The 26,123-nt window shown below is 44.9% G+C and overlaps 1 protein-coding gene across 3 annotated transcripts; it reads left to right on the top strand.

The window, feature by feature from the left end:
- The first annotated feature begins 2,701 nt into the window (after positions 1 to 2,701).
- LOC310679890 (uncharacterized protein) lies at positions 2,702 to 24,741 on the top strand. Of its 3 annotated transcripts, XM_083445790.1 has the most exons (17): positions 2,702 to 3,361; positions 4,684 to 4,893; positions 6,374 to 6,482; positions 6,806 to 6,867; positions 8,238 to 8,314; positions 8,688 to 8,784; positions 11,371 to 11,446; positions 12,439 to 12,466; positions 15,082 to 15,222; positions 16,339 to 16,470; positions 17,267 to 17,414; positions 19,199 to 19,248; positions 19,551 to 19,601; positions 21,753 to 21,856; positions 22,092 to 22,196; positions 23,468 to 23,590; positions 24,502 to 24,741. In XM_083445790.1, the coding sequence occupies exons 3-17, from the start codon at positions 6,457 to 6,459 to the stop codon at positions 24,659 to 24,661; spliced, it is 1,380 nt and encodes a 459-aa protein (XP_083301916.1). In that variant the 5' UTR covers positions 2,702 to 3,361; positions 4,684 to 4,893; positions 6,374 to 6,456; the 3' UTR covers positions 24,662 to 24,741. The 3 variants fall into 3 exon arrangements, with proteins under 3 accessions (XP_083301916.1, XP_083301917.1, XP_083301918.1); XM_083445791.1 differs by lacking the exons at positions 2,702 to 3,361; positions 4,684 to 4,893; positions 6,374 to 6,482 and adding an exon at positions 5,048 to 6,330; XM_083445792.1 differs by lacking the exons at positions 2,702 to 3,361; positions 4,684 to 4,893; positions 6,374 to 6,482; positions 6,806 to 6,867; positions 8,238 to 8,314 and having other exon boundaries at positions 8,732 to 8,788.
- Positions 24,742 to 26,123: the final 1,382 nt, after the last annotated feature.

Here is a 26,123-nt window from a genome sequence, read left to right as displayed (position 1 = left end):
TCAAATATGAAGCAACCAGTGGGCTTGGCAACAGTTCCAGCCTCATTTTTCACTTAGGGCAGCCCGCTGTGTGCCAGCAGCCTCTCACTGTGGCTTTGGAGCGACTTAACACCTTTTACTTTGTAGAAGAAAAAAGAGTCTTCAGAATCAGTTTAGGGTTTAAAATTGGCAAGATCTCTGCAAAGAAATACCGCTTTGCAGAGTTACAATGACCCAGCAAGATATTTTTCCGCTAATCAGAAAGCACTCTGGCCTAGGCAGATATTTACACAAATTTGTAATACAGTGCAGTCACAGCAAAAATTCAAATTCGTAGTAAAATGGGTGGGGGTGTTTCCTGCTCCAAGGGTTCTTTGTACACATGAAAATTGTGTACATTTGGCCTCTGTGCCAAGTGGGCCTTGCTTTATGTGGCTTGGGGTTATTTGCTCAAAGTCCTGACATACGTACAGTGTCTATATCCATGCTATGGAACAGATGGTACAGTACTGTGAAAATAAAAGAGTTTTGCAGACCTCAGCAAGACACTGAAAATCTGATGGATGTTTGGGGAATGCAGGTTCTACAAATTCATAAAATTATTATATCGTAACTACATCCATAACTTTTAAATAACAGATTTGACGATATCAAATCATAGTCATTTCTTTTATAAAATACTGTGAATATATTTCACAATGCCGTCAGGTTTTTCTTAGAATTCAGACTGGAATTTGCAGATAGAAATATGAGCTCAATGCACCTTCGTAGTTTGTGTTCAGATTCATGCCTATGTCGGAAGGGAGATTACCCAAGGTCTACTTTTGAAAATGCAATCCCTTATGATTAAATTTGATACTTTGCATCAAAGAATAAGTGAGATGAATCGTGGGTTTTCAATAACTTAGAAGTCTATGGAGTCAAGAGGTCTATTGCCAAATTAGATTTCAAGAAGAGGCTGGCAGAAACCTACACTGCGTTTTATCATCTATGGCTTCAGTTAGAATTGTTGCTGAGTACAACCTAGTTTAAGTATCAACAGAGCATGGAAATCTCTCCCATCACCTTAAATAGGGTACCTATGAGGAAAGCTTACACACTTTTGAGGTTTCAGCTAATACTATTTTGTCATTTTGGATTAAAGAATTAGTCATATTTCATATAATCTGGCACCATGTAGAATAGGAAATGGAAGATTTATAATGTTTTGTTTTCCAGTATTGAAACAACATCAAGAACAGATTCATCCTTCAACTGGGAAAGAAGCTTGGGATAATATGCTGAAATTTAATAATCTGTTTGCAAATAGCATCCAGGAAGTTCACCAGCAAATGACAATTTTTGCATTGAATGATGTCAAAACAAAAAAATACAGTAGCTCATATCCATGTACTTGAAATTGACCCAAAATGCAAATCATATTCAGTTGTGTAATTAGGGTGTTCAGTTTCATCTCGTCTTAATTTTATCCGAATTGTATGACAGTCTTGTTAAGGCTGAACAAAAATAACATAAGAAGAGCCTGCTGGATCAGGGCAATGGCCCACCTAGTCCAGCATCCTGTTTTCTTAGAGGCCACCCGGGTACCTGTGGGAAAACCACAAACAGGATTCAGGCACAAGAGCCCTCTCCCCTCTTGTGGTTTTCAGCAACTGGCATTCAGAAGCATGGCTGCAACTGTGAAGGCAGAGTATATAGCCACCATGGCTAGCAGCCAGCAATATCCCTCTCCATCAATTTGTCTAATCCTCTTAAGAGTTATCCAAGTTGCTGGCCTTTACTGCCTCCTGCGGGAGCAAGTTCCATACTTTAACAATGCACTGTGTGGAAAAGTACTTCCTTTTATCTGTTCTGAATCTTCCAACGTTCAGCTTCATTGGATGCCCTCGAGTTCTAGTGTTAACGAGAGAGGAAAAACCTCAGTTGTATACATTTCAATTATATATTTATTGCCGTACCTACATGTAGAAATAAATTTGGGGAGCTGTGCCAATAGGGAAGGTGCAGAATCTGGAGAAACATCAAAACTCTGCACGTTCCATGTGTGCTTGCTTTGCAGGCATAAAAATGAGTAAGATGCAGAAGTTTCAGAGTAGCCCTGTTTGCTGAGCTTCTTCAGGGCACCTTCACATCTGATTTGACATGGTCTTGAGCGTGTGACATCCAGGAGCCGGTGAAGCTCCTTTCTGGCCAGTCAAACAATCTCTGCTTATCCTTATGCACAGGCATCACTGTAGCTTAAGTCTGATCAAAAGCAACAAAGCTGCTTTGAGAATGGATGGGGGAGGGATGAGGTTAGTTGGCAAGAGCAGCTATGTTGTGGATTAGTTCAGTGCTGGAGGTGGAGGGGTGGAAATTAGCCAGAAAGCAAGGCTGCCCTTAGCCACTTGGTTGCCTGAGGAAACGGGAGTTGACCGGGGTCAAAACTAGCTTGATAACTACTTAAAATGTGATGCTTGCAATTCAGTTTTTAGCAATTCTGTACTGAAAATAATTTAAATTTCCTCTTAAAAATCTGCCCATTTAATTGGGCACATTTTAAACTTCTCTTAACTGAATTGATTAGTCAGTCAGCCGCACACACGTTCTACAGTTCAGTGATGGAATGTCGAATTCTGGATGCAACTTCCGTTGAGGCTTCATCATTACTTAGATAAACCCTGACTGGGCTTACCATGGACACCATGGACAGCTGCAGTTTAAATGTCTTGAATTCTGCTGATGCAATTTCTGAAATGATACTCTTTCTGGAGGCAACAGTAGACTTCTGGGTCCTCCCAGTTAGGTTAGTATCTGAGAGATGCTTGCAGTTCTTGCACAATTTGTTCTCCAACTGCAGTATGGCATTGGGGCAGGATTTTGCAGAAATCCGGGGTCCCACTTAGCAGAATGAACAGGAGGGCCCCAAACACAGCAGGGCTGGCTGACTGCATTTGGTAGTAAGTTTACCCAGGAGGGACCCGCTCCCTTTCCAAGCTGAGACACTGGAACTGAGACAGTCTCCTTGTCAGTCTGTAAGCTGCTCTAACATATGGCTAGAAAGAGCTGAAACCATGACAAGCATGCAGTGTTTACAAGGCGGCAGCCATCCGGCTTATAAACAAGGGGCTTCTCCAGCGAGCAGCAGCAGCAAAAGTGCATTCCAAAGACTGCAAGCTTGGCAAGAGGAAGTCTGCTTTGAAGGAGGAGAAGCACTGCAGCCTGGTCTTCCTTAGCGGGCGGTTTTGTTTAGGGGCAGACTGCCCCTGTCTCTGTCCAGCTTAGGCTCTTGCACTGCATTCATCAGCGTAGCAGGAGCACCCTCTTCAAAGGGATTTCCTTCGGTGCTCATGCTCAGACTTTGCGGCTCAGCACTTGACAGTCCTTACATCCCTGTGTCCAGGTAGGTCCGTTGTCCTTATATATTTGCTGCACAGGCGGGGGAACGAGCACAAAGGGGGAAAGGGTCAGAGAGCACTTGTGGCCATTTCATGGCAGGGCTGCACACACTCAATCTGCCAGTGTCCCAGATCCCTTAATTTAGCAGTAGAGCATGTGCTTAAGTGAGCTTTGAAATGAGATGTGGGAGAGAAGAAATTAAAAAAAGCATTACTCTGTCGAAAGGGCATCATGCAGTATTAATGAAAATATCCTTGCCCAGCCTGGTGCCCTCTGGATGTTTTGACCAAAGCTGTCATTCCCCAGACAGTGTGGCTGCTTTCAGACACTTTAGTAGACCTGGATGTGATCTAAGAGGCCAGCTGAGTAAGCCTAGACACATCCAGCTGTCTGGATGAAGAAAAATTCCTAAACAAGAAAAACAATGGAGTGGATCAGGGTTGGGGAGAACTTGTGATGCTCCAGATGTTGCTGGAATCCAGTTCCCATCATCCCTGACCATTGGCCATGTTGGCTGAGGCTGATGGGAGTTGGAGTCCAACAGCGCTGGGTGAGGGTGGGGGCAACAGATCTCTGTGTTACAGCTGTGGCAATGAGAAGAATGAATTTCCAAGGAGAACTTTTGTCTAACTTGGATATCTGACATCTAGTTCTTTCCCCCTCTAAACCGGGACTGGATGTCAAATATATGTTGCCCTGTTCTAATGCTTTATTTTTCCTCCTATTTCTTATGTGCTGTAATGGCTTACACACTTCTCTCATTTTAATTACTGTGTTTATTTTATGCAGTATTGCTTTAAGTTGTACAACACATTGGGGACCATGCAGTCGAATTATTGTAAATAATAAGCCTCCGCTCCCAGCTCTCCTGAAGTCTCTGCATGTGGCCCTTAAGAGTAGATTCCCATGGCCAAATCCAGCCAGCTTTGCAAAAGAAAAAGGGAAAAAAGCGCCTGTTAAGTTTGTGGAGAATAATAATATCAATGCAGCCTGTGTCCATCTGATTTAGAGTTAGGGAGCCGACACATTGAACATGTATACAGGGAGATACCTGTTTTGAAGTGAACAATCTGATGGTGGAAATGACAAATATCTGACTTCCTACTTATCCCTTCTCTATTGTCTTATGAGTTTGGAAGCTTTAATGTTCGATGTGGCTAAGGATCCTTAGGTGGAAAAGAGCTAAAAGCCTTAAGTCAAGCAATCCCTTCCTGCTTACTGCTTTGGTCCTGGGCTCCCGGCTCTGTGCCCTTGGCCTGGATTAGAGTTGCTTTCTGTGGGAAAAGCTTTGGAGCGGGAGCTCCCAATAGCACCTGTGTTTTGCAGGGGTGATAAAGAGGCTGTGAGAAGAGATCCATCATAGGCAGGTGCTCTCAGGGGAGAAGAATGTCCCACTGGGCATGGCAGTGAAGGCGCTGGTGCCACAGCAGCGGCCGTGAATCCCCCTCCATCGCTTTCTCCCTCTCTCTCACACCTTGCTGACAGCTGCTGCTTTAAAGCCAACTTGGGATCTCCAAAAGGAAGAAGGGCCCCAAGGTGAGACGAGGCAACAGCTCTTCCTCTTTACACACATAGAATTGTTGTTAGAACAGTAGTCTCGAAAAGAGTCAAAACTGTTTGTAGTGACCCCGGAGACTGGCTCCAAGCAAAAAATATTTCACAAAACGCTGAGGCATGTATATTTCATGAGTGTGTTTATATGGTGGATTAGTTGCAGTGCGTAATTGCTCTTATATGGCCGCTCTGTTGGTGAATGCATGGCTGAGAGAGGCTTTTATGAAACCCAGCTCTGTCTAGGCATTCAGCCCTGCTGGTTTCCATTACATATTAGTAGTGCATCTTGGGGTGGGGGTACGTGTTTGACTGTATATGTCATAGGTACAGCTCTGATTGTACATTCAGTTTATTATCTCTACGGTCTGGGGGCAGGGAGAGGATTAAGATGCTATTTGGCTCTATTCCCTTGTATTTTATGAGCTATTAAACCATGCAGTTTTAAGGAAGTGTGAAATGAGAATAACAATGAACGTGTGAGGGTGGAATCCTCCTTTATGAACCAAGATAAAACTTCCACCACAAGACAGCCTTGTTGCCTCTCAACTGTGATATGTACTTATTGACAATCTCTTCTGGACATTCTATTTTTCATCTTCCAGTCTCTGTCTTTTTTACCTAGGCATTCTTTCACGTGTCTTCTGCATTTATCTGTAAGGCCAGACTTTTCACAAAACCCTCAGAGCTTAAAGGTTGTTGCAATGTTTCTCTCACATTCGCAAACCTCCCAAAGTGTGTGCGTGGGGCAGCTATTATGGTGAGCAATTTGTAGCAGCCTTCCATGCAATGGCAATTTTGTGTGTATAAGCCCTCAAAGCTTGTCTACACACCAGCACTGAAGTGAATTTGATTTACCTGACAGCTAGTCTTCAGTGTCTGCTACACTGAATACAGGTGACCATCAGCGTAAGGGCACTACTAGATCTAATATTTGATCAATTTACATTCCACCACTTGGAAGAGTATAGCAATCATATATACCTGCTTTTCATGATCACGACTTGTCTTTCTGTGTACTTCCTTGTCTCTTCTAATGTGTTTCCTCACTTCTCCTGTTTACTGCAAAACTACATGTTAATGCACCCAACTAAACTGTTTGTTTTCCACCTGCTTTGCAGTATTTTGTTGTTGTTGGGTGGGTGGGACTTGCACAACTACAGATTTGTTGTCTGTCCATAAGACCAGAAAAGAAAACAATGGCTTTTATTTAGAACAACTCCTGGAATGAGCGTTCTTTGGACGTACTTGAGACTGAAATATTAAGCCTCCCCAGCAGATGGCCTGCTTTCTCCATCCTGGAACAAATTTCCATACCTCCTGGATTACAGCAGATAGTTACTTAACAGTAGCAGCCTGGAGACTGCAAGGCCCATTTGTCAATGTAGTTGAAATGTGATGAACACAAAACCTTTGCCAGAGGTTTGTGACTCATAGATTTTTTTTTCTGGAAATGCCTTTACAGGGAGCTTCTTTGTCCAGTTTACCAGGGAGGGAGAGGTCACAACAAGGACTCTGCAGTCTTGGCTGCCAGCCACCTGGTCCAGGATGGCGAGTGGAGCGGTGCTGCAGAGGTAAAGATGCTGAGTCCATGCCAGCCAGGATCCGTGGAGTAGGGGGTGCTCAGAAGGGAGTGGGATGGTTGGGAAGCTGTGCCTGCAGCACATCGAGCCAGATCACACTGCAGAAGGTGACCCAGCACCATGGAAACTTTCCCTTTGACACATTACTGGCAATTGCTCCCAGGGTCTCCCTTCTGGAGTGGCAAAACTCATAGGATCTTGAAAGCCTGTGGCGGGGTGGGCAGAGAGAAGAGTTACTTGCCTGCTTGGATTGCACCTTCCTCTCCATGCTGGTGAGGCTCTGTGGTCATTAATCCAGCCTGTTTATCTTTCAGCAAAGAGCCGCTGATGCAGCATCGGGCAGAGCTGGATGGAAGTAGTCTGTCTTTGGATTCAGGTAAGGAAACAGCAAGCCTGGGGGTGGAAGGAGAAATCAATTTCCCTGGGTAGGAGGTTCTCTCTCTCTTTCACAATGCAGTAGCCCAATGTGGTTTGTAAGCACTGCTCCAAATCCTGGAAGTTGGCAGGGTCTTCATTGGTGAGCTTAAAGGTTCACAACCCAACAGGATGGTGGGGTTAGCTGCACTTCTAGGAGGCAGCCCTCTGGCAGCTGAGCTCTTGCACAGGCTACCCGCAAAGAAATGCTTTCTTCTTGCATGGTTTAGTGACAGCATCTCTGACGTCAGGTACTGGTTCAGTGCTCCCTGAGCACCTCAGGCTCCTATTGGCCAGGTGAGAAGACAATGCAAACTCACTCTCACAGAACGGCATCCAGATCTGGGTGCCACAATTTAAGGAGGATATTGATAAGCTGGAACATGTGCGGAGAGGGGCAACCAAGATGATCAAGGGTTTGGAAACCAAGCCTTATGAGGAACAGTTGAAGGAGCTGGGTATGTTTAGCCTGGAAAAGAGACTGAGACGAGATATGATAGCCATCTTCAAATATCTACAAGGGCTTTCACATGGAAGATGGAGCAAGCTTGTTTTCTCCTGCTCCGGAACCAATGGCTTCAAGTTACATGAAAGGAGATTCTTACAAAACATATGACAGTAAGAGCTGTTTGACTGTGGAACAGACTCCCTTGGAAAGTGGAGGACTGTCCTTCCTTGGAGGCTTTTAAGCAGAGGTTGGATGGCTATCTGTCATGGATTCTTTAGTTGAGGTTCCTGCATGCAGGGGGTTGGACTAGATGACCCTTGGGAGTAGGCTTCCAACTCAGTAATTCTATGATTCTAGGCCCCCGTTTCTGTTCTATTTCTCCCATCCCAACTACAATGGAGCCACCACTCCCTGGTCTTAGATTTTGGATCACATGCCTAGCGTGCATTGACATTAAACAGGCATGGTCCTTCCTTCCTTCCTTCCTTCCTTCCTTCCTTCCTTCCTTCCTTCCTTGACTGCATACACACTATACTTTTCAAGCACATTTGAAGCGCTTTCATTCCAGAAAAGAATTCTGAGCACTGTAATTTACCCCTCACAGCGTCACAATTCCCAGCAACCCTTAACAAACCACAGTGCCCAGAATTCAGGGAGTGGGGCAGTATTTTGAATGTGCTTTAAAGGTCCTTGGGGGCCGCTAGCTATCTTGTTCCACCCTTGTTGTTCAAGGGACAGGGAGGTGTACGTTGATGCCTCTGATTCTGTTGCTAGCTTCTGGTTTGGAGTTGACTGGGAAATATTCCATGCTGACTTCGCAGACCCAGCACATTAGAAGCTGAGATGAGTACAACAAGTCTGACCTTTTGCCCTCCATTCTCTAGGAACAATGGCCAGTTCAGAAGGTGAATCAGAAAGGGTGATGGATGAGAGAAGGCATAGCTTTGATAGCACAAACAAGGTGAGCAGCATTAGGGGGACCACTTTACTTTTAGCTGACTTATTCTTAACAGGAAGTTCCCAAGTAGTGTCATCTTAGGTGCTGATCAGCTCCAGAACTGCTTAGTTTCATACATATCACTATTGGGGGGGGGGTCCCCCTTCTCATAATCCATTTACCAGCTGGAACCTGCCTTGTTCCACCCTAGCAAGTCTTTCCCCTAAAAGGATGTTCCAGTGTACTCTACATGGAAGGAGACAACCCTCAGATCCTCACTACTGTGTGAGCTTAGCATCACTGGGGTTCCTACCTGTGTCACTCCTTCCTCTTCTAGGAGAGCCTAATCCATCACCGCAGGGCTTTACACCTGTCTGCTGCTCTTTTCCCTTTGCAGTGTTGTGCTAGGAAACTCCAAGAACAGGCACGCAAGGAGAGCATGAGGGGCAGGGAACCAACGGTGCACTTTGAAGATAGTGGTGAGAGTGATGAAGGTTGGTGAGTGAGACTTTGCCATTGCTTTCCTCATTTGCTCTTCTCCTGTGGGAGTGTCCCCTTCCCTTCTTTTAATGCTATTTATTTACATTTTCTAGACTCTCCCATCCACTTCCTTTTCTGCCATTCATTCTCTTTTGTTTTGCTTCTCCTTCTTTCCAAAATAATTTTTATTTGATTTTACAGTTATAAAAATATAATAATACACATCCATAGTTAAATGATTCCTCCGAATCTCTGGACTTCCCACCTTCCTCTCCACGGGTTCTGTTGTTAATTTTTTCTACTGCATCTTTTTCAGTAATCCAGATTTTTTAATAACTCCATTATCTCCATAGTACCCATTACATTACAAGTGTTATTGCAATGCTGCTCATGTTTTCATCCGTTTACAGTGGTCTCCAAGATAAATTATAACTTTTCCCCATTCCTTATTAAAGTTTTGGTCTTCTTGGTTCCTGAGCTGCCAGTCAATTTTGCCATTTCTGCATAGTCCAACAATTTAATTTACCATTTTTCTCTGGCAGGGACTTTATCTTCTTTCCTGGTTTGCTTCTCCCTTTTCCACTTGATTTATTACATTTATGTACCCCTTTTCCTCCATAGAGCTCAAGGTGGCATACGTAGTTCTCCCCCTCCCCCCTCCATTTTATCATCACAACAACCCTGTGAGGTAGGTCAGGCTGAGAGACTGTGACTGGCCCAAGATCACCCAGTGAGCTTCATGGCCAAGTAGGACAAGGGTCTCCCGGGTCCTAGTCTGACACTGTAACCACTATGCCACACTGCCTCTCAGTTCTATTTCTGTCTCCATCCATAAAAGATCAACACATTCCTTTCTAAGCCCCAAGGAGGAGTGTTTCTTCCGGTGTAGATCACCAGGAACTCCCCTTGGTCTGTTCCACACAGGTCTTGTCCTGCCCTTCCTAGCTGCCCCAGTGAAACTGTTCCTCCCTCCCTTGTCTTTCTTCACCCTCAGCTGCTCGCCTTCTTAAACTTCCTTGTTTGGTCAGTGGTGTAGCGTGGGGGATGCAGGGGGGGCCCGCCGCACCGGGCGCAACATCTGGGGGTTAGGGTTAGGGTGCGCAAATCCACGGGTTAGAGGGTGCAAATTACTTGCCTTGCCCTGGGTGCTGACAACCCACGCTACGCCACTGTGTTTGGTGTTTCCTGCTGAAAGTGACAGGCTGTAAGCAGCTAGAGCCTACCTTTGTTTTGCGTTGAATCCAGGGTTATGAGACAATGTACACTGTTTTGCAAAAGTTAGCATATTTTGCTTGACTTCCAGGTTCAGGTGGCCCTTTCCATCATTTCCCCTATATTCTTCCCTTATTTTTTGTTTAAAACTGAGCAATCATAATCTGTATTTTGGAACTGCATCATTTTTAAAAAAGTGGACTTGCTGCTCTCCCTCCTAATTTTCTTGTCACAAAAATCCTGTACGGTAGGCTAGACTATGAGAGGTAATGATTGGCGCAAGTTAGCCCAGGGAACTCCATAGCTAAGCAGGGATTTGAACCCTGGTCTCCCGGGTCCTAGTTCCCCACTGCTTTATTTCCTGCTTTATTTTAGCTATGTCATTCTGTTTGCTTGTTTCATGGCTGAAGACCAACAGATGGATGGTTTGCCTCTATCCTGAGTGGCAAAAATCTACATTGCAACTGGTCTTGATCTAGGCTAGAAAGATCTTGACTAGAAAGGCCTGGCAGTAGCTGGTATCTTATAAATCTAGTGTGTGGGTGACCTGTAAATCAAGTGCTTTTGACCAACCTCCAACTCAGGGGTCAGAAAACATTTTCAATAGGGGGCCGGTCCACTGTCCCTCAGACCTTGTGGGGGGCCAGACTATATTTTGGAAAAATAATAATGAATGAATTGCTATGCCTCACAAATAACCCAGAGATGCATTTTAAATAAAAGGACACATTCTACTCATGTCAAAACACCAGGCAGGCCCCACAAATAACCCAGAGATGCATTTTAAATAAAAGGACACATTCTACTCTTGGAAAAACATGCTGATTCCCGGACCATCCGCAGGCCGGATTGAGAAGGAGATTGGGCCGGATCCGGCCTCCGGGCCTTAGTTTGCCTACCCATGCTCCAACAACTAGCTTGCCATAGATAAAGGTAAAGGGACACCTGACCATTAGTTCCAGTCGTGGCCGACTCTGGGGTTGTGGCGCTCATCTCGCTTTATTGGCCGAGGGAGCTGGCGTACAGCTTCCGGGTCATGTGACCAGCATGACTAAGCCACTTCTGGCGAACCAGAGCAGCGTACGGAAATGCTGTTTAGCTTCCCGCCAGAGCGGTACCTATTTATCTACTTGCACTAGAGTACTTTTGAACTGCTAGGTTGGCAGGAGCAGGGACTGAGCAACGGGAGCTCACCCCGTCATGTGTATTCGAACTGCTGACCTTCTGATTGGCAAGCCCTATGCTCTGTGGTTTAGACCCATAACTTGTCATAGCTTGGTGTTTTCTACTCAGATACAGAATGGTGTCATGGAGCTCCCATGGCGCCTTGATTTTCCTTGTCTGACCCTGGTTTGGATCTATTTCAAGGCTGATCTTTCTTTACCTAGACCCAGATCCCTCTGAAGATGCGCTGACTACCTCTGCGATGGAACTTTCTGTGCTACAAAGGCTGGGCCTGCATAGGTAGGAACCTTCCACGTACCTGTTTCTTGTGAGCAGGGAGGGCTGTATGAAGCATGGCACCTGTTCCAAGAAGGCGGCACGAAAATGATCTTGCAGTCAGACGGAAGCAAACTGCTGCATTTGGGATCATGTCGACCCACGTAGACAGTCTCGCAGGACATTGTGAAGCCATGGGGAATCTTACCATATTATTTCCCAACCGGTTCCCTTGTATACCTTGGGCTAATATTGGCACTGCAATCCCTTTGCCCTTCTTCTTGAACAGAAGTATTCCCATCTAGATCTCTTTGCTCAGACTTTTTGCAGATAAGAGCATTCAGAATGCAACATGTTGTGGATGTCATGAAATTCTACTCAGTATTGAACCAGAGCAGATTCCAGCGTACGGTTAGCAGAGTAAAAACTTAATCATGTTGCAGGATTCCAAAAAAAAAAAGAAAGAAAGACCAGAGACAATTAATATTTCATCCTGCAGAACTCTACTGCTACTGAAGGCAAATGAACATAATGGTCACAAATCCAATACACGCAGGATTGGCACTGTCCACAAGAAATCCAGTTGTAGCAGACTTAACTTAAACTTACAATAACTTATAATAAGTATAAACCTTAACACCAAGCATACTATGTACAGAGCACCACACCAGAAGAAAAAGATATAGAAAGAGAAAGCTGTAATCGGCTTCTCTGAAGGAATAACCCAAACATGAACCTTCTGCTTGTTTCTTTCACACAGAGAAGCTTCCAGAACCCTCTTGAATTAAGTAGAATAGGAAAGATCTCTACACATCAGATCAATACTTTCTGCAATAAGAAATGCAAACTGACAGTGGATTCCCCTCCCCACCCCTTAGTTAGTGAGCATTTAGCTTTTTGCATAGTTTCAGATTTAGACAGAGGCTATCCTTGTTGGAAACCACAGGTCCTCCAACCTGCTGAGCTGTCTGTGCCTTGCCAAATCTCTTATGGCTCTGCTTTCTCTTCCTTCGCAGGGTAGCTTTGACAGAGCAGGATGTGGAGGTGAGTTGAGTGCTGCTGTCTCCACTTGGCTTGGATGTCTACTATCACTTTTATGTGCCACTTTGAATGAATGAAGGCTTAGTGAGACCATCGTCAGAACAGCAAATGATCATAGCAACCAGCTTCAATCTCACAGTTGACTTGGGAGCCTTGCTTTCCAGCTGGTAGTTGGCAGTGGCTCTGGCCCTTGTGATGCTCTGACTATTCAGTCAATCAGGTTGTTATTGTTCGTAGCCCGTGGCCATAACAATATTAACTCGCAAAACAAACAAACGAGGCAATCCGAGCGTGAGTTAAAACATCCATGCGTAGAACTGCAAATTGTCAAATCTTAAAGTTTACCCAAATAATTTAGCTTTCAAAATTCCCTTGGCAATTTACACTGTTTTAAATAGCTAAACTATACACAACAAATTTGTCTACGTTGGTCGGCAACCTTCTAATTTTGAAATCATTTAATTTCCTTTCTTAACAATTCTGGAACGAACAGAGAAATCTGTTGGAACCATGTTGATGGACTATGCCAAAATGGCAAAATTAACTGGGAAGCTCAGAAATCAAGAAGACAAGAACTTTAAAAAAGAATGGGGAAAGTTCATAATTTGTTTACGAGACCATTGTAAGCAGGTTAAAACATTAGGAGGTTTTTAAACACCCTTATAAAGTAATGGAAAGTATGGATAATTTGGAAGGATAAAAATTTGGATAAGTGTTGATATGCAGTTGTAAATATTACCATCAGGACCCATGGAAGAGATGGGGAGAAGTCAGGAGATTCAGAGTAATTTTGATAGTTAGATCTTGAATTGTTTTTTTGTTGTATGTTTACATTTTTAAGAAATCAAACTAATATATATAATAAAACCACAACAATAACAAATCTGTTGGTAGGTGAGGGTGTGTGTGCAGTTCCACCCATCCTTGGGTGAGAGTCTTGGTGGAGCACAGCAAGCTGGTTGAGAGCCAGATTGCTTGGAGGAACAGTCCATCTGTGTGACTGATGGGTGGCTGTTTGTATTGTTATTTACATTGTTCTGTCCATGAATGGCTTCATTGTCTTCTTGGTTTTTCCTATTCATTTTTGTTGAGTGGAAGGAGTGACTGGTGTTAGCGGTTGGTGACTGAATGGGTGACATTAGAGTGATTGGGTGGATGATGTGTTTGTGTGTATTGGTGGGAGCAAAATGGGACAAGTGATACTGAATGAGTAATAGGTATTTGTGATTTGTGCAGATGTCAGGTAGAATTTGAGTCTCACATGTAGTATTTCGCAAGTCAGGGTGTGCCTTGGTGAGAGGCAAGCTGGAGACGGAAGGGATCCCTGACTCTAAAGATGTTTTTAAATGTCATTAGTTTTAGTGATTTTATTGTTTTATTGCATTACATTGCAGTTTTGCCGTTTCATTGTTTGTTATATATGTCATATTTATTGTTTTGTAAATCACTTAGAGACTGATTTCAGTATTAAGTGGTATACAAATATTATATAATGCACAATGTTTCCAGTATGGCTGATGCTCTGACTAACCACCTGCTGCCCTTGGCGGGGAACATCCCGCACTCATCTAAAGTTGTCCATAGAGCAAGTGTTAAGTTGATCAGCAGCTCATTGCACACAGTTGGTAAATCTCTACATTCATAACTGCTGATCATTCCCAATCCATTTGCAGCCCATTCCAAGGGCCTTGCTAGAAAGTATAGCATGGGAAAATGCACTGTTCCCAATATGTAGTCAAGTCACATTTTCCCAATACTTAAATCACAAATTATTATTGCTGGGAGGGTGCAATACTTTCTTCAGCTATCAGGGCGTGTCTTGAACAATTAGGACTTTGAGATATGCCTGGAAGATGGATTCGCAAGACTCCACAGGCACCTGCTTGATGGTCATGATGACGCCAATAACAATGGGCCTCTCAAAGTCTTACTATCTCCACCCAGTGCCCAGCCTGAATGTCTAGACATTAGACTAGAAACAACCGAAGTTGACTGACCAGTCTTCAGGCACAGCTTTGAAGTGCTTCTTATCAGTTTAACTCACACACAGAGATGTATACACAACTGGCAACCTGATTTGCCCTTCTCTCCCCCCCCCCCCCCCGACTGGCTGTTGAGGTGAAACTGAGGTGAAACTGAGCCAGTGTGGTGTAGTGGTTAAGAGCGGTAGTCTCGTAATCTGGTGAACCAGGTTCGCGTCTCTGCTTCTCCACAGTCACCCTTCTCTGAAGTCTCTCAGCCCCACTCACCTCACAGAGTGTTTGTTGTGGGGGAGGAAGGGAAAGGAGAATGTTAGCCGCTTTGAGACTCCTTCAGATAGTGATAAAGCGGGATATCAAATCCAAACTCTTCTTCTCTTCAAGAGCCTGAAAACTTCAGGAATACATTTGCATAAAATTATTAAAATATTTAAGCAAAATATAGATGCTTGTTTCTAGAACTGGCCTTCCTTTTCTCACAAGCCAGGCCATAAACATTTCCCCTAAAATGCTTTTGTTTTTGCAATGGTGCTGGTGAGTTGCCTTTCCTTTTTTTTTCTTTTTAAACCTATGCTTGCATTTGAATGCCGGTTCCTGAGAGTCGTTTGCTGTGTTTTGACCTGCCCCCTTTCTTGGCAGGCAGCTTTTGCACACTTGGCTCTTGCCTTCCGCTGTGACGTGTTCACGCTGAGGCGGCGAGTGCAGGTGGAAGAGCGAGCGAGGAACACAGCTGAGGAGAATATTCAGCATGAGCTTGGGGAATGCCGGGCGATGCTGCAGGTCAGTGAAGTCATGTCCCAAGAACCCTTGGCCATTTGGACCATTCGTTTGCTGCATTCCTCTTAAGGCATTGTGACTAAATTTGGCATGAAGGTTCCTGAGATTTTGGTGTTTTCATGCAGTTGGGTGCCATTTTGAATCAAGATGGTGGGCTGAACCTTTCAAAGCCGCACTGATTATTTTGGTTTCTTAGAATTCTCAAGCAGTGCCAGGTATGAGGCTGCTAGTCTGTTGCAAGGTACAAACAGGATCACTATTTGTTATAAGCACTTTAGGGGATGTGGTGCTTTTTGTTGCTTGTGTCGTGCTGTCTTGCATCTATACAGTACACAGGACATAGTCCAGTGAGTGGTGCTGTCTTCTCCCCTTTACTGATTCTCATGGTCACCATATACCTCTTTTCTCAACATTTTTAAGTGGGTGTCCCTCACCATCATTTTTGCACCCCATTTAGTGTGTCATTTTAAAATTATGTTGCTTGCACTATTCCACCATGGTGCAATTGCAGAAATCTGAAAACTGCAGTTATTTCCGAATATGGTTGGGTGACAGCTGTTGGTAAGCAGCCTAAGTTAATTGCACTTAGTTTCTATTTAAATAAATGAGACTTAAATAAATTAACTGGATCCCATGGATTTTTGATTGTGCCTAATTTCAACTATCTTCACTTTGATCCAGCTGTTCACAGAATATCATAGATATTCACAGAATATGCGGTCCTGTTGGAGGAAAAGTGGGAGGTGATTTTGACGGATTCCCCCTGAAGACCTCATGGCTACCTCTCCACACTATTTCAGAGGTCCCACAATCATCCAGAGCCATTTTTTCCTCCGGGGGAGGGCAACAACAGAGAGGAGGAATCAGCAAAAACCACCTCCCTCTGCTTCCTTCAGCTGGAGTACCCTGTAAACAGAGTTCTGCTCATGGGAACTGTGGATCCATGCAATTGTCTAAACCAAACCTGATTAAACTGCTGGTGAATATGTCTAATGTGTAAGTAATGATCCATTGCTTGGGATTGCCTTTTTATCAAGGTCTGGTGAAGAACCTCAGTCAGGAGTTAGGCTGATAGTCCAGTTAATCCAGTATTTTCCATCTTGTGTTTTATCTCTCCAGAAGCTGGATCAGGCCTGCCTGGACCCCAGGCACAAGGAATTGGTAGAACATTTGCAAAGCACTCTTGCCGTCCTAGAAGGAGCAATTGAACGGGCAACGGGCGCAGCGGAGAAATTAGGAGCTGTCCATCAGGTCAATTACCAGGCTAGGTGGTGAACATAAGGCAAATGACTGTGGGCTCTTCTACAAGTGTGTCTTTTTGCCAGTGTAGAACTTAAATTCGCACTATCGGTTGTTTTAAAGGTTTGCCATAGGCATGAGGAATTCCATTTAGCCCTAGAGTCAATTTCCCTTCTAGCCAACCTTCTTGGGAGCCACATGCCACAGCAAAAGTGGGCAGAACAATTGCTATAAATTTTACCTTTGTACAGCAGGCTAATTTTTGCAAACACTTGCACCCTCCCCCCCCCACAACCCTTCATCCAGACAAGTAAGAAGCGTTTGCAGAGTCCAAGGACACATTCCAGCCAGGCAAAAACACCCAAGGAGAGTGGGAAGCAGGGCTCATGAGGGATGTGACTAAGGAGGGAGTCTGGCCTGTGGAGAATTCTGAGGGCCAGATTGCGTTTGGCTTCTGGGCCTGCGCTCCGCCAACTTACTGTATCGAGATCTTGAAGCTCTTTTATTAAAAGGACTCTTGTTGTTTTCTTTCGAGAGCTGATACAGCACAATGGCAAAGAGAATGTGCTCTGGAGGACCAGGAATTCCTCAGTTTAATCTGCTATTAACTCTATAGGTGATTAAATCTATAGGCAATCCACCACCTCTCACCCGAAGTACCTCCATGGCCAATCTGCCATACAGAAATAAGTAAACACACAGCAATATCTTCAGGCCCCTTCCCAAGAGGACTGTGCTGGCTTTTGGTCTCTGATCTACCTTGCCCCACTGCTTTGCTTTAAACCACCCCTTGCACTCTCTCCCACAGGAGGCCCGCATGAGCCGGGCTGCAGAGGTGATGGTGCAGCACGTCGAGAACCTGAAAAGGCACCACCTGAGAGAGCACACGGAGCTGGAGGAGATGAAGAGGCTCATTCAGCAGAACTCGCGTAACCGGCAGCTGGCAGAAAACAGGGGTGAGGTGGGGCCCGCTTTTGTGCAAAGAGTGGCTGTGCGGTGCCTTGAGATGAAAACATAATGTGAACAAATGCTGATGTGTAGACAGAAGGGGCATTAGCGGGAATAAGAAGACACCAGGCACTGGAGTCAGTTCTCAGGAGCAAGTTGCATGGGGCTTTTTTGGGTGTTGAAATGGATTATAGATAACAGCACACTGGTGAAAAGCCAACACTTGCAGTGCATCAGTTGAACTGCAAATACATGAGAAGTGATTCTAGGGAAACAAAGCCAGCTCTTTGCTAGAGCTGCCACTCTCCTCATAACCCCAACAGGGTTGGGGTTGCATTACATGCAGTGGCGTAGCATGGGTTGTCAGCACCCGGGGCAAGGCAAGTAATTTGCGCCCCCTAACCCGGGGCAAGGCAAGTAATTTGCACCCCCCCCCCCCCGCTGCACTGTCCCTCCCCCAGATAGTCCCTTGCTCTCTCTCCGCACCGCACCGCACGCCTGGCACCCTCCCTTCCACAGTGGGCAGCGACCCGGCGGCTCGGATCGGATTCGCACAGCCAGCACTGCAGTGAGAGAGAGTGAGTGAGCCAGGTAGGGGCAGAGAGCTGCGAGTGCGAGCGCCCCCCCCCCCACATGTTGCGCCCGGTGCGGCCGGCCCCCCCTGCACCCCCCACGCTATGCCACTGGTTACATGTACCAGTGAAGCCCTTTGAACTGACTTGAAGCTTTGTTCAGCTGCCAGCAGCAGAAGCTGCCTTATACTGAATCATACCATTGGTCCATCCAGCTCAGTATTCTCTACACCCCAGGGTTTCAGGTCAAGGCTTCTTCCAGCCCGCCCTGCAGATGCCAGGGATTGCACCTCAGACCATCTGCACGCAGGTGCTCCTATCCTATAGGGAAAATATGGGTGGGAAGTCTTCATACTTGACTGATATACTTTATTTTTTTTTGACTAAGACCCTCTCCCCAAAAGATCTGTCAACCAGAACTTGGAGCAAAAGCCATATACAGTGGTACCTCTGGTTGTGAACGGGATCCATTCCAGAGGCCCGTTTGCAACATGAAAAGAACGCAACCCGCAGTAGCGCATCTGTGCATGTGCGGGTTGTGATTCGCCACTTCTGCGCATGTACGTGATATCATTTTGCGCTTCTGCGCATGCGCGAGCGGCAAAACCCGGAAGTAACCCTTTCCGGTACTTCCGGGTTGGCATGGGACATAACCTAAAAGAATGTAACATGAAGCGGACATAACATGAGGTATGACTGTAGTTAGAATTAAAGAACAGGGTGCCTTTGTGTACATTATGAGCCTAGGAATTAGTTTTCAGTACCTCACAGTCCTGTCAAACAAAGTACTTTCCTAGTTGCCCTTTCTGTACTTCAGCAGTCTAATTTACGACGGGCTTTTTGTTGTTGTTGTTCCAAATATTTTCCATTATATTATGAAATCATAAATTATCCAAATTATCCACAAATTGTCCAAGTTATTGCAGATTATCTGCAAGTTGCTACTAAATTCCAATCTACCTTCTGCTCAAGTGTGCTCTAGAGCATAAAGCAGTTCAAGGCAGATGCAGTGATTGCCTTTATGAACATGGGAGGCCTTCCCATAGTCAGGCCATTGGTCCATTGACCTCAATGTTGTCTACACTGACCAGCAGCATCTCTCCAGGGTTTCAAACTGGAGACTTCCCCAGCCCTACCTGGAGATCCCAAGGGCGGAACCTGGGACAAAGCGTGTGCCGTACCACTGAGCTACAGCCCTTCCCCTGTTTTTGTCTCCCTAGACGATAGTGAGCAGAGACTGAAGCATCCTCCATTGCGAATGTTCCAGCAGGTAAAGTGACAGGGTGGAGGTGGGGGGACTGTGTACATCTCCTCCTGTGTTTCATGTAACAGAATCAAATGTTTTTAAATGCCTGCTGCTTGTTTCAGTTTCCTTGCACTCATTGACTTAATGCAGCAAAATTGGCTTCCTTGTTCCTGAGCAATATTACCTGCAGACTTTCCCGTATATTCCATAACCCAACATACCACAAGTCTCTTTAATGAAAGCTGAACATTCAGGGAATATGCACTTTTCGCAAGCCTCCCTGTAACTACTGCTCTGCTAACTAGGATTGTTCTTCTACGTCCCAGGGATCAGCTCGTCGTAGAGTCAGCATTGCAGTGATTCCCAGACAGCTGATGGTAAGGAAGCTCTCCCTCTATGATGAGCTTTTTGCAATGAAGGATATGCCTGATCTTCATTGCTTGCTGGTTTGCAATGCACCAAAACACAGTGATGTCCCACATTCCAACTGAATTGTTCGTTATGCATTGCACACATGTGTCTAATTCCACCTGGGCACATTCTGGAGTTCCTCCATGAGTTTATTCAAATCTAAGTTGAGATCATTTTTGTATTGCCTGAAGCTGGAAAAGCAAGCTTTTACTAAGCCATGTTTATTAAAGCTTACCAGTATTGAAGGCTGTGTAATTCCTAAGTGCCATTGCAATGCATGATGGGAAATGAATCTGTTCATTCCCAGTCTGTTCCAATTCCCAGCATGCACCTTTAGCCCTGAAAGTGACCTGAAAACTTGTTGGTAGTGATGATCTGGTAAATGTGTTCTTATTATCAATTTGTTGTTTTACATTGGTATGCGTCAATCCCATTCATTTTTTGGACATTGTTTCCACAGCACCACATTCAAGACCAGCCTTGGGTTGCTCCAAGACGGGCAAGTTTATTGAACATGTGTCCTGATTTGCTTGCACAATATCTGCAAGAAAGTTATATGGCGCTGCCATCAAGTGGTAGTTATCCCACAGTTCCAGTGCTTTTCCCTGTCACTTTTCTTACTGCAAAGTTTTTGTTTTAGCACAAGAGCTCTGTATTGCAATGTGCCCACTTTCACAGGGGTGAGTTAGGAAGGTGTTTTTTATTCCATGAAAGACATATGCTGGCATCCACTTGAATGGGTGAGAGGTCAGTGCAAAAGTGCTGACAGTCTGGAAGCGAACTTAGTTATAAGGATTCCAAAGTTCTGTTCCAGATGCAATATATGCTATTCTAACAAGCCTGGGGCAACAGGACACTATGCAGGAGTGGTGCCTTCTCTCCTGTTGCTGCAAGTTTGCCTATTCTCCTTATCCACTGGCTGTGAAGCTGAACTGGAAGGCCTTCTTTACATTATCTTCTTCAGGGTTAAGCAAAACTGCTATACACAAAGGAACTAGCGTCAACAAAAGGGACTGGCTGGCAAAAATGAGAGAGAAGTAACTGCACATCATGCTTTTGTCTGCTTTCAGTGTCCATGTGAATTCACGTGACTCACTTTTATCTGACTCTTTGCTTCATGCGGCTTTTTGTTTTCATTAAAGTTAACAATCACTTGCAAAAGTGCTTTGTACCAGCCTCTGAGGCTTCTAGTGAGCTACAAATTCCTAGCAGCACTCTTAACCACAGGGAATCAGCAGCCATGAGTCATCCCCACACCCTCCTCCTCAGATCCTGGGATTCAGAAGGCCACATTTGGAATTCCCTTTAGTTACTCAAGTTTTCAGGCTTTGAGGGCTAGGAGACTCCCGACTGCCAGTATTTTGTGGGAGGGATTTTGAGTGCAAACTGGGAAATTATAGTTTCCACAATTAAAGTGGATTAAAGTGCTCTCACTCTAGTGTGGTAAATCCAGTTATAATTTTGCAGTTAGGAACGTGATGAGGAAATTAACTGAAAAGTGTGGAGTGAATAAATAATGAACAGGAAGATGTGTAAACACCCTGCAAGAAAATCAGGATGGATGCTCATTGTTTTATAACCACCCGGCAAACAAATCAGAACAAATGCTCAATAAATATTGGATATAATTTAATCCCCGTGTAAGCTTTGTACCAAGAGACCAGTGTTCAAATCCCTGCTGAACTTAACAGGTAAACTTGGGCCAGTCACAACCTCTCGGTCTAACCTACCTCACAGGGTTGTTGTGAGGGTAAAATTGGGGTGTGGGGTGTGTAAGAACCATGTACGCCACCAGGAGCTCCTTGCAGGAATGGTGGGATGTAAGGAAATAAAAATTCCAAAAAATAAAATAAATAAGTTAAGCTCTTGGTTAGGCTCTGGAAAAGCTCTTGGTACTACCAAATCAAAGCTGTAGTTCTCAGAATAGTGCCGTTACAAACGGCTCATGCTCCATTATTCTGTTGATCCAGTTTTTTATGCTTGTTCTGTCTGAATTTTGTTACTTTCCTCCAAAGAGCCCCCCCCTTCTAGTCCCCAGAAGAGATGATGCAAGTGGCTCAAGGCTTCCCAGCCTCTCTTCATCTTTTGATCACAATCTTCCTTGATTCTTATTGCAGCAGTTTCACAGCCCTGAAAATGAGCAGAGCTCTGAGGGGGAAGCAATTAAATCAACGGCAGTGGAGGAGGAGGAGGAGGAGGTGGAGGAGGAGAACCCAGACAGGTAGGGATGGGTTGATGCAAGAGGCAACGCTTGATTCAAGTGTGCGGAATAGTCTTGCTTGGTCATTGGCATGTCCAGTGTGGTAATCTTCTATAGGTCTTTAAGCAGAGGCTTGACAACCATATGTCAGGAGTGCTCTGATGGTGTTTTCTGCTTGGCAGGGGGTTGGACTCGATGGCCCTTGTGGTCTCTTCCAACTCTATGATTCTATGATTCTATAATTTCCTTCCCACAGACAACCCCACAGTCTCCAGGAAGACTCTGCTGACAATTACTTTCTCCTGCATGCAGCATCTCCCAGCTTCTCCCAGCAGAGCATGGCAGGGACAACCAGAATCGAGTATGATGTATTATTATTATTTATTAATTTTGTGTAACACTTTTCATCTGAAGATCACAGGGCGGTTCACAACATAAAAATGCAAAATGTGAACACAAAATATGTAATAAAACAAGTATAATGGAAGCTCGGGTTGCGAATGTGATCCGTGCGGGATGCATGTTTGCAACCCACAGCGTTCGCAACCCGCAGTGGCGACTCTGCGCATGTGCGGGTTGCGATTTGGCGCTTCTGCACATGCACAAAGTGCAGTTTAGCTCTTCTGCGCATGCGCGACACCCAAAACCTGGAAGTAGCCCATTCCGGTACTTCTGGGTTTCGGCGGGTCCGTAACCCGAAAAAATGCAACCTGAAGCGTCTATAACCCAAGGTATGACTGTACAAAACAAAACCAATAACCCCCACTCCAACAAACACATTTAAAAGGCAATAGGATGCCTGGTTGTAGACACATGTTTTCACCTAGTGCCTAAAGATATGTAATGAAGGCACTAGGCAAGCCTCTCTGGGGAGCGCATTCTACAAACAGGGAGCCACTGCAGAAAAGGCCCATTCTTGTGTTGCTGCCCTCTGGGCTTCTCGTGGAGGAGGCACATGAAAAAGGGCCTCACATGTTGTAGACAGAAGCTACTACACAGAAGGGGAAGCAGTGTGATCTCTGCCTTCTGGAGGGAGAATCTGGCCTCTTTAAATGAGAGCAGATATCTGAGTGATGAAGACATCAAACTATGAACTGAGACCCAGGGTTTGTTTCCCAGATAATATGTTTTGGCTATGCACTGTGCAGCAGGCATTTTGCTGCAAGTGGATTGCTGGTTTCTGCAGCAAACAGGCCCATGTTTTAAAATACACACACCTGGGAGCTCCCAGCACATGTACACAGGTGCTGTGAGGCTGCCACTTGTCAGTCACACTCCACTTTATTTGATGAGAGAAACACCGGTATGCCTGGGTACTGCCATGTAAAGTGAAGCTGTTCTTTGTGCCAGGGGACATGCCAATTAGTCTATCTCTGTATCAGGGCCCATCTCCAAAATGGCTCTCGGTCTTCTTTAATCACCTCCTTGGGAGGACAAATATATTTTAGGCTGAGTCAATCTGCTGTTGCAAAGATGGGAGCCCAAAGAAGCTCCTTGAGTGATAGATAGACTCCATTTCTCTGAAGTTTCATCCAGCATTACTAGAAATGTACTCCATTGCTAGCTGAGCTGTGAGCCTCTTTTTCTGGGGTTAGTTGACCACTGCAGGATGCACACTGTCTTTCTTCTCAGGAGGGAGTCAGAACTTCGGTGCAGAAGCAACATCAGTAAGACTGTAGAGGAAGAACTCAAAGAGGAATCAGGCATTGAGGAACTAGATGAAGAATGTGAGGAACTGAGGGGAGAGACGCTTCTGTAAGTGAACAATGCTTTCTATGCTTGCCATCCATAGGATTGTTCTAGCCCTTCTCCACATGGGAAGTTTTCTTTGCAGTCTGAACAGAACTTTCTGTAATCCACAGTTTTGGTTGCCATATCTCAAAAAAGAAAAAGGATATTGTAGAGCTAGGAAATGTGTTCTATTGAATTTGGGGTGTTCTGTTGAAACAGATTGGCCAGAGATTTGGAGCGAGACAAAGGGACATACTCTTCCTCACACCACAAAATTAGTTTATGGAATTTGTTGCCACTGGATGTGGTCATGGCCCCTCTCTTAGGTGGGTTTAAAAGGGGGGGTGTGAGACAAATCCATGGGTGAGAAAGTCTATTAGTGGCTACTAGTCATGAGGAGAAGATTCAGAAGCAGCATTGCCACCAAATGCCAGTTGCTGGGAGGAATCTCAGGAATGGGCTTCTGACTTCATGCGCTGCTTGTGGACTTCACTGAGGTATTTGGGTTGGCTACTGTGGGGAAACAGGATTCTGGTTTGGGTGGATCTAGCAGGCCTGTTCTGCTGTATTTTCATTTCTGGGAATTCAGCATTCTGTGAGGAACTATTTTTGTAAAAGAAATGTAAAATGTTTAGCCTTTATGACCATGGAATTGATAAACGACATGAAATAATACAAAAATGTGTGTAAATGTGCACATTCAGTATAGATTGCAGAATTCAGCTGTTTCAGGAGGGATGTATAAATTTGTGTTTATACATTTTACATTTTACATAATTTAGTGTTTCCTTAGTGTTGTTAAAAGTACTCTCATTCTTATGAAGGCTACAAATAATGGAAGCCAGAGCTTATTGGGCCTAGCTTATGGCAGGGCATCAGACTGATAGTTGACTGACTGCACCAGGTGATTATTTTCTCTCTCTTTTTCTTGGCAGGTGCAAAGGATCTAAAATGGAGCTTTGCAGAGCCTGGTTCTCCATGCCCACCTACTATTGGGTTTTGTTGTGGCTGTTTTTTCTGGGGGTTGCTTGCCTCATTCTGATCAGGATCCTGGAGCTGCAGAAACAATACCCATTTACAACCTCTGATTCTTAAAGTCACATAAGGAGCAGAATAACCATGCCAGGACTTTGCACCATCAAAATCCTGGACAGTTTACTTCTGAAAAATAAAAATAGAAAGGAGGCCCTGTTTCATGTGTGACCAGTGAACAAAGCCTGGGATGTGGTTCTAACAGGCTGGCTGGTGCGAAAAGAGCTGGAGAGGTCTGCAGGCGGGACTTCATCTGAATCTGAGAGGTGATTTTAGCTGCTACTACTCCATTGGTGTCCTCAGCATAAGCCCAACAAGCCCTAACAGTTGTCTAATAGAGATAATGCTTGCAACTCTTCAGAGAACTCCAGCTAAGACATTTCTTCTATCTTTGGAGGTTAAATATCTTTCAGAGTCCCTGTGAAGTGGCAGGTATATTAGAACATTAGGTTTGTATAGCGTTGTTCACACTGAGGTTCACCAGAGAGCAGTTTGGGACTATAGGGCTCAGACCACCTTTGCATCTTGCTACTTCATTTTAGCACTGCTCAGTTGAAATTGAATCTCATATCTACGGCCTGGCATGTGAGTAACCCTAAGCCAAGCCATAGCTAAATATGAATGAGAAGTTCTGCAGGTGCACCGTTAGAAAATTGCTTCACTCAGGGCTGCTGACAGCGGGGTATTGGGGGTATGCATGTACCAGCAGGAACCACAGGTTTTTAATTTTCACTTTTAAAAAAACATGACTTCGGCCCTCAACAGACAGCACCATTGCTCAGGAGGCTTGTTCGCTTAATCACTGTTGCTAAGTGACCGGAGGAAAGAAGGTTGACCACCCCCACCAGGAAAAACAAGCTCCTTATTGCTGCTACCGCTGGCATGAAACACTACTCCAAACCATGGCTTCTCTGTCAGTTGTGCAGCAGCAGCAGGAGGAAGCAGCAAAGCGCACTCGCATGCTTGCTTGTTCACTTAGCTCATGGTTAGGCTTACCATTATATGCAAACAAGGCACGTCAGCAGTTTCCCTGCCCTTTGTTTAAAAGGTTGCCCTCAGGTTTTGTTTGCATTGCAGCAGCAGCAGCAGCATGGTAGAAGCACATCATTGCAAACATTGCTCTGCGAGGCCACAAAACATTTTTAAACAATCCGTAGTGAACTTGGATCATTTTAGCCTCCAGATGGCCTTACTGGGGGACCCTCCTTAGATGAGGTGTATTACGTCAAAGTGTGATAAAACAGCCCTGTTGTGTTTGGGGAGCCCTCCTGCTCCTTCTGCTGTGAGTGGGGCTCTGAACGTCTGCTCCTGAATGTACCCCGACATGAACACAGAAAAGGATTTGTTGTATCGCGACAGCTGCTACACAGTCGTAGTGCATACAGATGGGTTGATGTGTGGCGCAGCATTTCTCTCCGCCAGCAGGTGGTGCCGATGCCCACTCAGTGCAGCTGAAGGGCATTGCTATGAGAAAGGGTATTAACTTCCTCATTCACTACTATAGTGGTACCTCGGGTTAAGTACT

This window comes from Podarcis tiliguerta (assembly GCF_965153285.1).
Source record: "Podarcis tiliguerta genome assembly, chromosome: 6".
Lineage (NCBI taxonomy): Eukaryota > Metazoa > Chordata > Lepidosauria > Squamata > Lacertidae > Podarcis > Podarcis tiliguerta.
Note: the sequence above shows the minus strand (reverse complement) of the source record. Positions and strands in the feature narration are given on the sequence as shown.